Genomic DNA, 14,769 nt, shown 5'->3' with positions numbered 1-14,769 from the left:
TCCGTGTGCATTTTGTTTGTCTTTTGCAGTCAGAATTGCGGCATTTGTTTTGATTGACAACTTTCTGTTTGAATTTTTGTCTCGAGTGCCATGTCAGTGTGCATTGTGTTGATTTGAAAGGCGTGCCAGTTGTCACTTCCTGTCTACTAGGTTGAATTTTTATCAAGCGATAAGATCAAGAAGCCTGTCCTTTTTTTCCATGATGTCCCAACGGTCCATTTTATCGAGCGCTTATCCGTGCTGACTTTGGGCAAGAGATGGGGTACACCAGATAGACCGGTCGCCAGCCGACTGTAGGACACATGCAGACCAACAATAGAGCGGTTGCCAGTCGATGCTCGGCCACGTAGACAAAATATTTCCTGGTCATCAGCCAGTGTCAGAAACATCAAGAGACATACAAAGGACTGGTCGCCTGACCATCCAATCGCATGGCACAGAAAGACAACACAGCATCCCACTGTCATCTGAGTCTTTGTTTCGGAAGAGACATTTCCCAGGCTTTCATACACAGAAGCCCCCCACCCGAGAGACAAATGCCAACCATTGTGTTGCTGAGTCCAAACACTGGGAGAACATGCGAAACTACTCACAGGCAAGCCAGAGCCAAGATTTGAACCCGGAACCTCAAAACTTTGAGGCTCACGCGCCAACCAGGAAGCCTGAATGATATCCTGTCTTTGTTCAATTGTTTTTTTTGTTTTTTTTTTTTTTTACACCAGCAATGCCCAGACTCCATGAAAGCCTGAAGCTTTTCCGCACAGCTGGCTGGCTGGCTGACGTGAAAACAACTTTTGGATGTTACCGCCGCAGGTGTATCGCACGCCACCGCTCGCCCACGCCCCCTCGAGGCGCCGCGTTAGCCGCACGCTAAGTGGCCGGCTGTCAGGAGCCCAGACGCATCCGTCTGTCCGCTGGCATTGTTGTGAAAGCTGGCGCACGCTCCCCGGGCGCCATTCACGAGTCTCGTTGGCGCTAATGGAGGCCAACAGCCAAGGTGCGGGGATTCGAGTGGTTTGATTTCCAGCTTGGCTAAAAATCTTGCAAGACTCCGTGTCTTGAACTTGGTTAAAAATGCTGCCACTCACTTAACTGTACGTCAAGTAAAAGGGAGGACATACCTGGGCACAAGAATGGAAGTTCATCCTTACGTTACATACAACTTGGGCATATATGACTTGCGCTCACGTTTGTCCAATTAGCAACACGCTAGCGCAAGCGTAATGGGGGACATTTGATGCGGACCATCGCTCATCGTTTCTCCCTCGGCTTGGCATGCGTGCGCTTCCTATTACGCTTGTAAATAAACCAGCTTCATGTGCAGCGTGAGCACGAGCGGGGCACGTTGCCACGGCAACACGGCGGCTGGGGTATGCGGGAGGTGAAGAAGAAATTGGCAAGATGGAAGCATTCGGAATGAAAAAAAGGCAGGAGGTAGATGACGGAGGGAGAAGGCAGACGAACCGGAGAAGAAGAAAACCCCCAGATGAAGATAACGCCTTCAAAGGGGCGGTCAACTACCACATTTTCTTGACAATAATATGGTCTATGCGCCTCCACTAGTCTAAACATGCCATTCTGATTCATATTGTGTTTGTGGGCTACAAGTTAAGCAGGAAAGCCCACCCATCTTCTGGGGGGTTCGATTCCCAGCCACCGCGACCATGTCAAAGTGTCCTTGAACAGATACTGAACACCCAATCGCTCCTGATGCTGCATCATCAGTAGCTAAGAGTGCTTTGAAGCGCTTTGAGTAGCCGAGGTAGAAAACCACTCTACAAGGGACAGCCCATTTACCCATTTTCTGAAGCTGAGCCCCAAGCGACTGTGATGTCATTTTCAGTTGACGGCTAGTGGCAAAATGGCCGCCCCACTGAGATGGCCAAAAACGATTTTGGATTTTACTGCTTAACTCATATTCCACAAACCCGTTGAGGCGCATCGAACTTATTCTTGCAAAGAACATTTTGGGGTTGACTTTCCCTTGAAAGATGTTCAAGTGATCACGCTATACGGCGACTGTGTCGAATAAAGCGTCCTCAGCGCAGTACGACAACCATTACATTTCGTGTCACAAAATCACTGTGTGTGTGGATTTCCATGTATTATTTAAGTGATGATTTATGTATTGTGTACAGTGTTCCCTCGCTACTTTGCGCTTTGGCATATTCAATCTAGTACGCAGCAATGCTGGTCATACAAAGTAGTCGTAGTAGTCCTACTACGAATACCGGGAACCTGAGACCACTGCTTGTGGTTGTGCGGTAGTAGCAGTGGAAGTAGTAGCACTTGCATTCCGACTACAAACAGACGTCGAAGTATCACTTTGCACAGTCAGCTCTCCCCTCCCTGCGTGTTTCTGCCTTGTCTGTCCGTCCGCATCATTTCCACCTGCTCTGCTGCTCTTTCCTCCTCACACCTTTGTCCTCTGCACCCGAGGGCTGCCGTCCACCCCCGTGACTCCTCCCACTCCCCCCCAACCCGGGTCAAACGAAGCCTTGCGGAGGCTATTTTCATTTCAGCCTCCGTGTTTCAAAGGCAGGACAGGCGGACCAAACCTAGGCCGTTTTGCACCTGATCACTACTTCTGATAATATTTTGTCTACGAGTACTACTACTACTACTACTACTACTACTACCACTCGTACCACCACTATGTGGAAACAAGCATTTATTCGATATCCAGCTTGAGAGCCATGCACCACTCCACTCTTTGCTATCACTAGTCAAGCAATTCAATGCACCAGCAGAGAAAGTCATGTTTCTGGCACGACTACTGGCCAATTTGAGCCCTCGAGTGCACAATTCAACACTGCGGGGCTGCACTAGTCACACTAGCAAGTCCAACTAGTCAGCACGTGTCACACACTACAGGTCGTCGCCTCCTTATTGAGGATATCATACAAGTAGTCCATTAATTCAAAATCCTGGGTCGTACCCTTAAGGTGCATGTACTAAAGCACTCTTTGTCCTCACTAGTAAGACAATTCTGCACACGAGTGCCAAAGGACACTAGGAGAATGTCACTAGTTACATTTTTCCATTGCTGTACAATCGTTCTGCCTCCTTTTTTACGCAGCTGGACTTGTGCAGTTTTCATTGATGAATATTCTTTTTTTTTTTCACACATTCATTCTTGCATCTCTGCATACAGAAAAAATATGCGAACCCTTTCGAATTCCCTGGATTTCTGAATAAATTGGTCATAAAATGTGTTCTGATCTTCATCTCAGTCACAACAATTGACAAACAGTCAGCTTGAATTAATACCAGACAAACAATATGTTCTCATGTGTTTTTATTGAACACACCATGTAAACATTGACCATGCGTGGTGGAAAAAGTAAGCGAGCCCTTGGGTTTAATGACTGGTTGACCCCCCTTTGGCAGCAACAACCTCAACCCAACGTTTCCTGGAGTAACGGTCAGGAGGAATCTTGGACCATTCGTCTTGACAAAACTGTTTCGGTGGACTGATGGACATCAAGGCTTTTGGAGATACTTTTGGAACCCTTCCCAGCTTTATGCAGGTCAACAATCCTTAATCGTAGGTCTTCTGAGAGCTCTTTTGTGAGAGGCAGGGTTCACCTCAGACAATGCGTCTTGAGAATAGCAACTCCAAACTGGTGTGTGTGTGTGTGTGTGTGTGTGTGTGTGTGTTTATTTATTTTTTTTTTTTATTAGGCAGGGCAGCCTTACCCAACACCTTCAATCTCATCTTATTGATTGGACTCCATGTTGCTGACTTCTGACTCCAATTAACTCATTAGCCTAAGGGTTCACATGCTTTTTCCACCCTGCATTGTGAATGCTTACATGGTGTTCAGTAAAAAAAACATGAGAACATCTAATTGTTTGTGTGGTCAAGTAGACTGTGTTTGTCTATTGTATTCCCCCATCCAGACAGATGGAAAAAGCACACTTGAAATTGGAAAAAAAATCGCCGATCCGCCGGCAGATGTGTCGCGGAGCAGTGCAAACGTGCAGACGGCCTGGCGCTCACCTGATCCTCTCGCCCACTCGCTGCGTTCGGTTGCCGTCGTTGTGGCAGTTTCCCGTGATGTGAGCCCGGCCGGCGGAGCCCTGGTCGCGCCACAGCGCCACGGCGCCGTGGGTCAGCACCGACACGCCCTTGGCGATGCGCCTGCAGGGGCCGACAGAGACACGTCAACAGAACACTCGGACCGGAGATGCGCATGGTAAGCGGAGCTGCAAGGGTAGTGGCGATTACCATGAGCTTCTGGTGAGAGAGTTATACCGTCATATTTGTGGTTCAGCATTGGCTCCCTTTGTGCTCAGAACAAAGGGATACAACTATTTAGTGAATGAGGAGCATCATTTCGATAAAAGTCGTGCTTTGCCAGCGTCCTGTGGTATTTTGGTGTTAAGGAACTATGTTGATGAGAGTTGAGGAGATTCATCCGGGAAAAAAAGTAATGCTTTGCCCCATCTTCTTTCCCTCTTGGTGTCAGGGTGCTATGCTGAAGCGAAATGAGAAGCTTCATTTAGACAAAAGTAGCACGTTGCCAAGATCTTGTGGAATCTTGGTGCCAAGGAACGTGCCGCTTCCGCTGACCAGCTGGCGACCGCTCAAGAGGCTTTTTCGCAGCAGCCTAGCGTGAAAGGACACACCGGGAGGCCGTGGCGATGCCTCGTATGACAAAGCCATCGGTGCACATCACAAGCGGGCCCCACCCCCGACCCCTCCACAATTACAATTACTTCATGTCAGAGACCCAATTGACACAACAGGAGTCCTTTGTCTCACATGAACAAACACGTCGGACGGCCACTCGCTCCCAACGACACAGGGAGGAAAAAAAGGAAAGGCAAAGGGTCTCCCGCTCGTGAATTTTGTTTGTCTTCACGCCGAGTTTATTTCTCACTCATGTATTTTTCAAAGCAGCCCAGCCACACGAAGGCCGCGGTAAACAATGCTCGTCGTCAACTCGCTTTCACCGTGACGCGCAAAAGACCACGACTATGCATTCACGCGTTTTATTCAGTTGCTGCTTGTGCTTAAGGGCCACGTTTAAATTTACATTTTTTTAAATGTTTGAATACAGACGGACTTCTTTGTCGATGAACTTGTAAAAATAAATAAAACCAACTTCATTTGGGTGCTAAAATCATTCTCGTTTTATACCTTGGTAAAGTAAGAACATGTTAACATGTAAAATTGTTTTCATCTTTTTGCCAATTATAGAAAAATATTCTTAAAATGGAAAAAAAATAGAAGCTACATGTATTTCTTATGTCATACAAATTTATGAATATTCAATCTTTATGGAAAATGGTACACATTTAAAATGTTTTTATTTCGTCATGTCAAATGATTTGTTCAGTTACTATGAGAAAAAAAATTGCAAATCTGTAAAATTTTACACATTCACTCTGTCATCAAATTAATGAATGACATGAATTGATTTAAGTAGTCATCATCATAATCTGTAAAGCGCTTTGTTGCAGCTGCAGGCGGTGTGAAAGCGCTATGCAGTATTAATAAACATGTATCGTGTATTGCATCATCCAATCCAAAAACATGCCGTTCACGTTTGTTGCCATTTGAAACACGCACGGCTCACACGCATGCAAGCACCAGCGGAAGAAGGAGTGCAGTACCTGCGAGGCTCGTCCCTCCATCCCTGAGGCCGGATGGCGAACAAGGCCTTGGGCAGCCCCTCCAAACCCAGCCCAGACAGCGCCGGGCCCACGGCGAACCACATGTGACTGGGGCCCGCCTGACCTGACGCCCAGGCCGCTCGAAACACAAGCTCCGCCTCCTCCAGGGAGCAGTACAGCAGACGCACCTACGCCACATAGACACGGGGCCACTTGAAAACGCTGCGTCACCTTCCGCTTACGGTCACTTGAAAATGAAAAGGTGCGGGGAAAACTTTCAGGTTACACTGGTGGCCGAAAGGCAGATTTCTCTCAAAAATTGAGAAACTGGGAAGTAAACCCCCCCCCCCCCCCTGCTGCGTTCACTTGGTGCAAAGTGAAATGACACTGTGACTGGGAGACAGTCGAGAGGATCACGGTGCATTTGGGTTCCACTTGCCGGGAAATGTGAGATTTATTTCAAATACAGTCACGCTTAAAAGCTTCATGGTGCACTTGTTTTCCGTGAAAGCGGTGCGCTGCATTCAGGTAACACTTGCGGGAAGACGAAACAGTGCTGCAGGGACTTGTTTAAAACACAGTGACAGGTGAAAGCGTCACGGTGCATTCAGGTTCCACTGGGCGAGAAATAACTCGTTTTTTTCCAAGCCGAGTTGAAAGCGCCGTGCCGCATTCGGTTTACCCTTGCGGCAAAATGAAATGACACTGGAAAGGATTGTTTCACTAACAGTGACACTTGAAAGGATCACCGGGATTCGGGTTCCACTTTTAGGCAAATGAGAGATTTGTTTTAAATACAGCGGCACCTGAAAGCACCGAGCTGCATTTAGGTGTCATTAAGAACTGAGATGACACTGGAGAGACCTGATTCAAATACATGAGAGCACCGCACTGCTTTCGGGTCACCCTTGTTGAAAAATGAGATCTCCGTTTTAAAATCTGGTATACTTGATGCATCACTCTGCATTCCAGTTTTGTTTGCTGGAAAATGACAGATTTCTTTCAGTGACACTTGAAAGCATTGTGTTGAATTCAGGCGCCACTTGCTAATGACACCGGAGAGGTTCGTTTCAAATACACGCGACAATTGAAAGCATCGTGCCGCATTCGGGGGTCACTTGCAACAAAGTGAAAAAACACCGGAGAGATAAAACACGAGGACTCGACACTCAAAAGAACCAGACATCATTCAGGCTTCACAAATTTTTGCGATGCGCTGGGCTCACATCAAGAACTGGGACTGATGCTACATTTTACACCTCTGACTGTAAAAGAAAAAAAAAATGTATCAAGCACAAATATCAAGAGAGCGAAGAGAGGGTGAAATGTTCTATTGATCTAAGCTCAATGGCGACGGCCCTCAGGGATCCGTCCCGGAGCCTTTTCTATTTTCCTACCATACCAGATAATGACTTCATCTGCGCACGTGTCAAAGAAAAAGAGATGTTCTGTCGATGCGGAAGCCCGGTGAGGATTCAAAAGTGTGTGTGTGTGTGTGTGTGTGTGTGGGGGGGGGGGTTCCCATAAAAGAAGAACATGTTACAATATAACTACGTGATGTTCAATAAAGTACACAAGCAGCACGCGAGAAAGTCATTATTTTGCAATAATGGGGGGTGTACATTTTCGCACACGGCGCACTTCATCTTGATTCATTTGCTGCTGCTGCAGAGACAGGGCCGCCAACACCATAAATTATTCAGCGCAACAATTAAACGTCTGATTAAAAAGAAGAGCGACAAAACCGATGAAAGCCGCGAGGATGACGATGATGATTGCTTCATTCATTATTCATTCCATTCACCCTCTCTGTCAGCCGTCATCATTTCATCCACTCATGTTGCAGCTTTCATCATTTCTTCCTCTCATTTGGAGTTCTTCAGTGCATTCATTCAGTAGTTCATTCACCCAGTCTTTCATTCATTCATAATGGCATGTGTTCATCTCGTATTTCATCCATCCACCAATTATCCATCCATCATTCGCCGATTTCAATTCATGCATCGGGAATTAAATCCATCCTTTCATACACTGTAAGTGTCCATTTGATCCATCCAGCTGTCCATCCAACATCCATTCATCTGTCAGCCATCCGTCAAGTTTATGCAGCTGTCATTTTATCCACCCATCCGTTGATCCATTTTATCCATCATCCACCACTTCATCCATCCATCAGTTCTTCCATCCATCCGTAGTCGAATAGATCACAACTGCATCAAACTCCGTCCTTTCCCACTTTGCATTCATCATTTCATCACAAATGGCATTTTGCCGTTTGTTGAATTTCTGTTCTGAACACTCGCAAATCAAAGTTCAAGACGCGTTCATGCGTTTTGGTTGGCACGGCTGTCGCCTGTGATATTTGGTATTTTTCATCCGCCGCGCTGCAAGCGTTGCCGCCGCCGAAATGCCGATCTGACAGAGCGGTCTCACCTGGTTGGCTCGCCAAGGCCGTGACGCAAAAAAACTGTCAAAGAACGCAGCCTTGAGAGGGCATTTTGTCGGCCTGGATGCCTCTTGAATATTTGATGAATGACGCGCAGATAAACACAGCGGCAGCGTTGACACACGAAACCGCCGTGCTGCGTTCGCCTTCCAGAAAGGGAATTTTCAGAGTTGTGTTTCCAAGCACACCACACATGTTTGAAGACAACAGCTGAATGGAGGGAATAAATTTTAGATTTCCTTTATGAACGTGAGCAAAGGCCACCGCGCGCATCCAACAGAAATAAAAATGCCTCCAAACACCTTCTCATTCGAAATCGTTAGAACCCATGTTGGGAAAAACGAGTTTGTTGGGCTCGGTGAATTTCTTTGCGCGGCGGCCGCAGTGGCTCACCTCGGCTGGAAGCCAATCAAAGAACTTATTAGCAAGAGAATGATGAGGCATTAATAAAATAAAGATTCATTGCTCACCCCCGGCCAGCGCAGGAATTCCAAATTAAATTGATTTTTTTTTTTTTTATAGTGAACACAAGAACTGCTACCTCAGCCAAACACTTTCCATATTCATGATACCTACTGGACAGTATAGTATGGACAATATACTGAGCGCCCACATTAATGATTTAAAAATCTGCAAGACATGAGGCGCGTCCGCTGAATGCACTGAAACCTGGCCCGATCAACTGTCAATCAAATCCCACTTCTTAAAATATATAAATAAATAAATAAATAAAAATTGGACGCTACATTGTCTCGCATCTTTGTGATGCCTACAAATGACATGTTTGAAGTGCAAAAATAGATCTGCTTCAAGCTGGAATGTACAACAAGGAACTCGACAGCAGCCACAACAGTGCAGTCTCGGTCCAAACAGTGGCTGTCATGTTGGGCTTTTTTTTTTTTTTTTTTTGCTTGTTTGTTTGTTTTAATCTGCCATTCTTTTCACATCCTTGCGCTTCCACCTTTCCACTGACACACACATTTGCCACATGACCAAAATTCCTCCATTGTCACATTATAATTCCAAAATAAAGGAGATTTGACAACTCGACTGCTTCCTTCCATGGGACCAATTCAAACCATTCCCAATTCAAGATATTCAGTTCATTCCAGTCATCTTGGGAAAATGTTTATGTTCCAAAAAAAAAAAATTCCAAATTGGAATAAGAAAATTCCCACCAAATATTTTGTCATATTTTATCTCCTACATCCGCATTTCATGGCCCATTGAAACAAATGTTGAGCTCATTTCGGGCATCTTGGGAACTATTTTTCTCATTTTCAAATCTCTACATTCCACATTTTCCGTGACAAAATTCCCAAACTAATGGGTCGTTTTTCTTATTCTTTTTCAAATGTACAGTAACTGCGTCATTTCAACAAAATCCCAACAGAAATTGGATTCTTGAAGTGTTCTGACAATTGCCGTTATCACCGCCTACTCACCTGCGCCTCGTTGTCCTTGAGCACGCGTTTGGTGCGGGCGCCGCCAGGGTCGTCTGTGACATTGAGGACCACCACACTTTTCCTCTCCCAGCCGATGAAGGAGCCATCCGTCATGCCCTCCACCATGTCCAGAAAGTCCTCGTAGCCGTGGTGACGCGTGGTGACCACAGAGAAGGACGTCCAATCGTACTCCTCCAGGACCTCGAAGATCACCTCCAGCTGCAGCGCCGTCGAGCACGTGAACTGCAGGTAGATGGAGCCGCTCTCCTGCAGGCCACACGTTTGACAACCGATGAGCCACTTGTCTACTTCCGAGTAGAGTATTGATCCGAACACTTCCCGTATCAGTTGAAAATGTCTTAAATCTTTCCATGGGTCCAAATGTATGGCTGCGCACCCTTCCAGTGTAGTACCAACTTCTGCCACAACGTGTCAAAGCAGCACTGAGCGAGAAGAGGCATTCTGTTTGAGTTGCTGCTCCATGTGTGTTCAAGTCCTCTAAAACTGATGCTAATTTCCCTTAACCCGTCAAGGGCATTTCGCATGAAGCTATCAGACTTTCGTTGGATGAAAGTTTTTGTTCTTTAAATGCAGAATGATTCAAACTCTCTTTACAGTGTGCTTGGTGCTGTGGAGCAGTTTCTTGAAGGTGGGCAACTACCCTTGTCATCAATACTCATTTCCGTTGGCCCGTCTCTAGCATTAGGCATAAAAAAGTGGCAGGCGTGAAACGGGGAGGGCACGCAACATCAGAGACAGGGCACAACCATAACACTTACTTTTCCTCCCATCTGGCAGACGACGTACAAGTGTCAAGACTTAAAAAAAAAAAAAATGAAGATTCTACACACCCACCCACCATCAGATTCCTGACCAAATGACATCAACATCTGTCAACTGCACCCACCGTGCTTCTCTGTAGCAAGTTGACATCAGTGAATGTAAAGTGCAAAAAAAAAATCAGATGTATTTTCAATATTTCAACCTTGAGGTGACAAAGCTGCGCCGCTCCTGTAGAGTGAGGGAAGGGGTGGAGTTTTATGACCGTTGAAGCACATTGATAGATTTGTTCTCAAGCTCATTTTTCACCCATTTCAATTGGTCGGTCATGCGTGGAAAATAACAGATGACGTGGGTAAGGACAGACGGATAGTACTAATTTCTGAAAAAAATAAATAAATAAAAGAAAATATTCATCTGGACACATGAGATTTCCAAATGGAAACCTGGGTGGTTGCCTGCAATTCAACTGGTTGCAAAAGTACGCACATCCCCAAGGATTTAAATAGGTGTGTAGACTCTTCAGATCCACCGTCAGTGGCATGTGTGGCAGCAAGCAGCTTGCAAACGTGGGCGGGCGCACACTGTGTCCCACATACTTCTGTGTGACTGCAACACGCACTCCGCTGCTCAGACTCGTCACTCATTTTCTTGTCTTGTGTTCCTTTCATGATGACCTTGCATTGTGCTTTTCTTGAACGGACCTCCTGACTTCGTTTCCTCCTCTAATGTATAATTCACCCATTGACTGACATGGGAATGTGTGGCCGCGGGGGCGGGAAGACAGCAGGAAATAAAGGGAGGCTAACTTTGTACCTGCGGCTCGCGTCCTAGGCTGGCCCCTCCGCCCACCGCCACGACGGGAACGCCGGTCTGGGCCGAGATGAACTCCAGCATGGGGGCTAAGGGGGCGCGGTTGGGAGGCGGAGGCCTCTCCTCCTCAAACACCAAACCCTGGTAAAAAAAAATACCGCCCATGTCACAAGGGTAGCAGAAAGATAGTACACCTTTCATATTGTCCCCCCCCCCAAAAAAAAAAAAATCACATTAAATTAAAAATCACTACTTTTTACCCTATTTTATAGGTTTCATGTTACAAAATTGTGTCTGTTTTGATTTTTGGGAAAAGAAAACATTGAAAGTTAAATTTAGATTAAAGATATTACATGTTTAAAAATCATTTGAATACATTTTGAGTGCTGTCGGACAGGGGCCCCCAACCTTTTTTGCCCCACGGACCGGTTTATGTCAGACAATATTTTCAGGGACCGGCAATTAAGGTGTGGTGGAAATTATACAACAAAATAATTTGGTATGAGCTGCATGAAAACTGTGGCGTTTTCGAAATATAATAATAAACACAAGGAGCGCCTAATCTGGCCGCAACACTCCGATCGCTATAGCAATGTTTAATGCCTTCAAAATACGATACAACGCAAATTCAAAGTGCATGAAAATGACGACTCACCACAGCACCGAGCTTGATTTTCTGCAACCAGACGGTCCCATCTCGGGGTAATAGGAGACAATGACACCTCAAGTGTGTGGTTTATGTCCAGTCTACTTCGTAATTTTGTTTTCGTCGCCGTTGCTGCAGAAAACCCCCGCCTCACACAGGTACGATGTCGGAAATAGCAACAGTGCTATTGTGGCGATCTCAAGAGTATTCAGCACACAGACGGATGTAACGGAGAATCCGGTAGTTTTTCAAAATAAAACATCTTTCGTATTCCGAAATAAATAAAACGGAATTAAGGCAAGTTCTTTCTGTGCGGCCCGGTACCAAATGCCCGGCGGACCGGTACCGGTCCGCGGACCGGCGGTTGGGGACCCCTGCTGTAGGATATCACATGAATGCAGTGCTTCCTTGAGATTCATGTTTGGTGTGTTCATTGATCAGGAACAAAAACTCTAATACTGGACTTCATAAAAACACATAGAACGTAAAGACTCAAGAGTTTGCGCATGGGGACAAATTCATTGCGGCTCCTCCTGGTGCGCACGACTTTGCAGACACAAACAAAGAAGACTTTCACAACTACGTTGAGTGACCCAGTAACGGCATCTCAAGGCACCACTCAATTTGTGTTCAATTAGTTTAAAGTTTTTAAGGTATTAAGTATTTAAGGATAAAGCGAAGTAGATAAGTTTGCTGTTTGCGCGAGGGAGCAGCGTTACGCATGTACGCATTGACCCGGGTGCGCACGCTCCAGCTGTGTAAATTGATGCTAAGCGACGCTGACAGCTCGGCGCTCGTTGGAGAGCACTTGATATGCAAATGAGCGGCAAAGGCGACATGCAAATTAGATGTGATTTAATAAACGGCGTGTGAAAAGCTTTGTGGCGAGGATCACACGTGCGCATGGAAACGTACGAGGGCGACGGACGTTCCACCGCGGGCGACGAGAGCCACTTTTGGTCACGGCGGCGCCCGGGTGAGCCTCGCTAGCACGTGCCTGCGCAAATGCGGCAGTGGTGGCAAGTAACCAAGAACAAACAGTAAGATAAAATAGGGATGCCTTGAGATGCAAGTGCCCGCACTTACAATTTTTTTTCAGACACAAGCTTAATCAAGTACAGTGAAACTCCTCTACAACAAAACCTACATGGGCGAAAATACCTCCTAGTGTGAAAAAAATCTTCATGCATTAACACCATTCCCACTCTCCTGCCCCCATACAACGAAAAAAAAAACCCTGTTGCGTTGTACGAAATCTTTTTCTCTGCTCTTGCCTCGCGACGAGATTCACAACAACAGAAGAAAGAAATTGATGGAAGCGAAAGTGAATGCTGATCGTAAATTTCGCTTTCCTTCCCTTTTTTTCTTTCTACACTGACTATATGACGTGTCAAATAAGCATATGCTCATATTTATGCACTATTGGAATAAAAATAAAAAGTACACGTTTGTGTGTGTGTGTGTGTGTGTGTGTGTTTACATCTGAGGTCAAATTTGCTGCAGTGAAAAACCCTGTTGTGGAAATTTCTTGCTGCAAACATGATTTCATTGTAGAGGAGTTTCACTGTATCAAGTATCAAGTACAACTTTATTGTCAAATGTGCTGTATGTGGAACATACAGCACAGATGAAATTTCCTCCCTCTTAAACAGACAACAAGAGGAGCCGCTGCGGGTGCCCGCGCCGCCATTAATGCGAACAGAATGAGAAACATGTCTCCAAACAATGTTATGCAGAGGCATATTTATCCTCTGCGAAGAATGATGTCACGACAGCTTAGTGGGACAAAAACCTGGCATTTTAACAGGGGTATTTAGAGTTTTTATATGCACCGTTTATGCCTTTGGCAGACCTGTGGTTACGAGTGCATGCTGGCATCCATGGCAGCATCGGTACCTGCAGCGGCGTTGCAGCGAAAGGCTCGCAATGTATGCAAGAGTGGGCACACCCTTCTCTCTTTTTAAAATTACAAAACCCTGCCACTGGAAAATGAGTGTGAAAAGTTTTTCTGTCCACCGTTTGCACCTCACTCCAACCTGCAGTCATGGGTGCATGTTGGCGTCCACGGCGACTTGGTACCTGCAGCGGCGTGGTGGCGAGCAGCTCGCACAGCTGCAACAGGAGGCTCCCCGGGCTGCTCTCGTTAACCTTCAGGTAGATGACAGTGGCCGGCCCAGACGGCGTCATCACAATCTCCCTAACCAGCACGGACATCGACGAAGTAGATGCAAAGGAGGCTGCAAAGGGCGCCGTGACCGCCGCCGCCGCCGCCACCACCCCTGTGTCCGTCAGGCCCCTTTGGACGCCGCCCTGGCCGCTCCCAAGACCGGGACCCGGTTCTACGGCCCCCGCCGCTGCCGCCGCTGTCTGCGGGAGCAGGGAGGATCCAGAGTGCACCACGGCGATGTTGACGCCACCCGAGTCCCTCTCTCTCTCCCGGGGCCGCAGCAGCAGAGGGGGGGAGGGCCGTGCGGGCCCAGTGCAGGCCAGGACAGCCAGCAGCAGCGAAAGGCGAGAGGCCGGCCGCGGCGCCGCCATGGGGGACGGGCGGGGCTGTGGCAGGCGAGGCCAGGCGCTGTTTTTCGTTGGGGATGTGGGGGGGGGTCTTGCCGCCGCTCACTGACTTCCACCCTGCCGGGACAAACACACCACAGGTGACAAACACCCCACAGGTCAAACGCACTCTCAAAGACCAACATGATGACCGCTCCCTGTTCGCACGCATCATCAAAAATCACGGGCGAGAAACCAGTCCACTGTTTGTCAATGTGTATCCTGACCAGTCAATCGCTTGTCTAGCCGACAGTCTGTCAGTGACAGAGTGGACTGCTTTGGAAAAACCGAACAACTATCTGAACAAACCTCGACTGCACAGTTGCAGCCCCCCGGTTGGCCTGGAGTGCAACTGCAAGCACTGACAAACCCTTCGCCATTCCTCATAATGTGTGTGTGTGTGTGTGTGTGTGTGTATGTGTGTGTGTGTGTGTGTGTGTGTGTGTGTGTGTGTGTGTGTGTGT

The 14,769-nt window shown here is 47.0% G+C and overlaps 1 protein-coding gene across 1 annotated transcript in view; it reads right to left on the bottom strand.

The window, feature by feature from the left end:
• LOC109527985 (glutamate receptor ionotropic, NMDA 2D-like) overlaps positions 1-14,769 on the bottom strand; it is a 43,361-nt gene that overhangs the window by 13,089 nt on the left and 15,503 nt on the right. Inside the window, exons 2-6 of the mRNA XM_019890233.1 lie at positions 13,832-14,383; positions 11,110-11,247; positions 9,514-9,780; positions 5,623-5,810; positions 4,004-4,144 (exon numbers count right to left, since the gene is read on the bottom strand). Of these exons, the coding sequence (XP_019745792.1) occupies positions 4,004-4,144; positions 5,623-5,810; positions 9,514-9,780; positions 11,110-11,247; positions 13,832-14,290 (1,193 nt within the window). The 5' untranslated portion in view covers positions 14,291-14,383. The remainder of the gene's footprint in view (positions 1-4,003; positions 4,145-5,622; positions 5,811-9,513; positions 9,781-11,109; positions 11,248-13,831; positions 14,384-14,769) is intronic.

The sequence above is a fragment of the Hippocampus comes genome, unplaced genomic scaffold (genome assembly GCF_001891065.2).
Source record: "Hippocampus comes isolate QL1 unplaced genomic scaffold, H_comes_QL1_v1.1 scaffold71, whole genome shotgun sequence".
Classification (NCBI taxonomy): Eukaryota; Metazoa; Chordata; class Actinopteri; order Syngnathiformes; family Syngnathidae; genus Hippocampus; species Hippocampus comes.
Note: the sequence above shows the minus strand (reverse complement) of the source record. Positions and strands in the feature narration are given on the sequence as shown.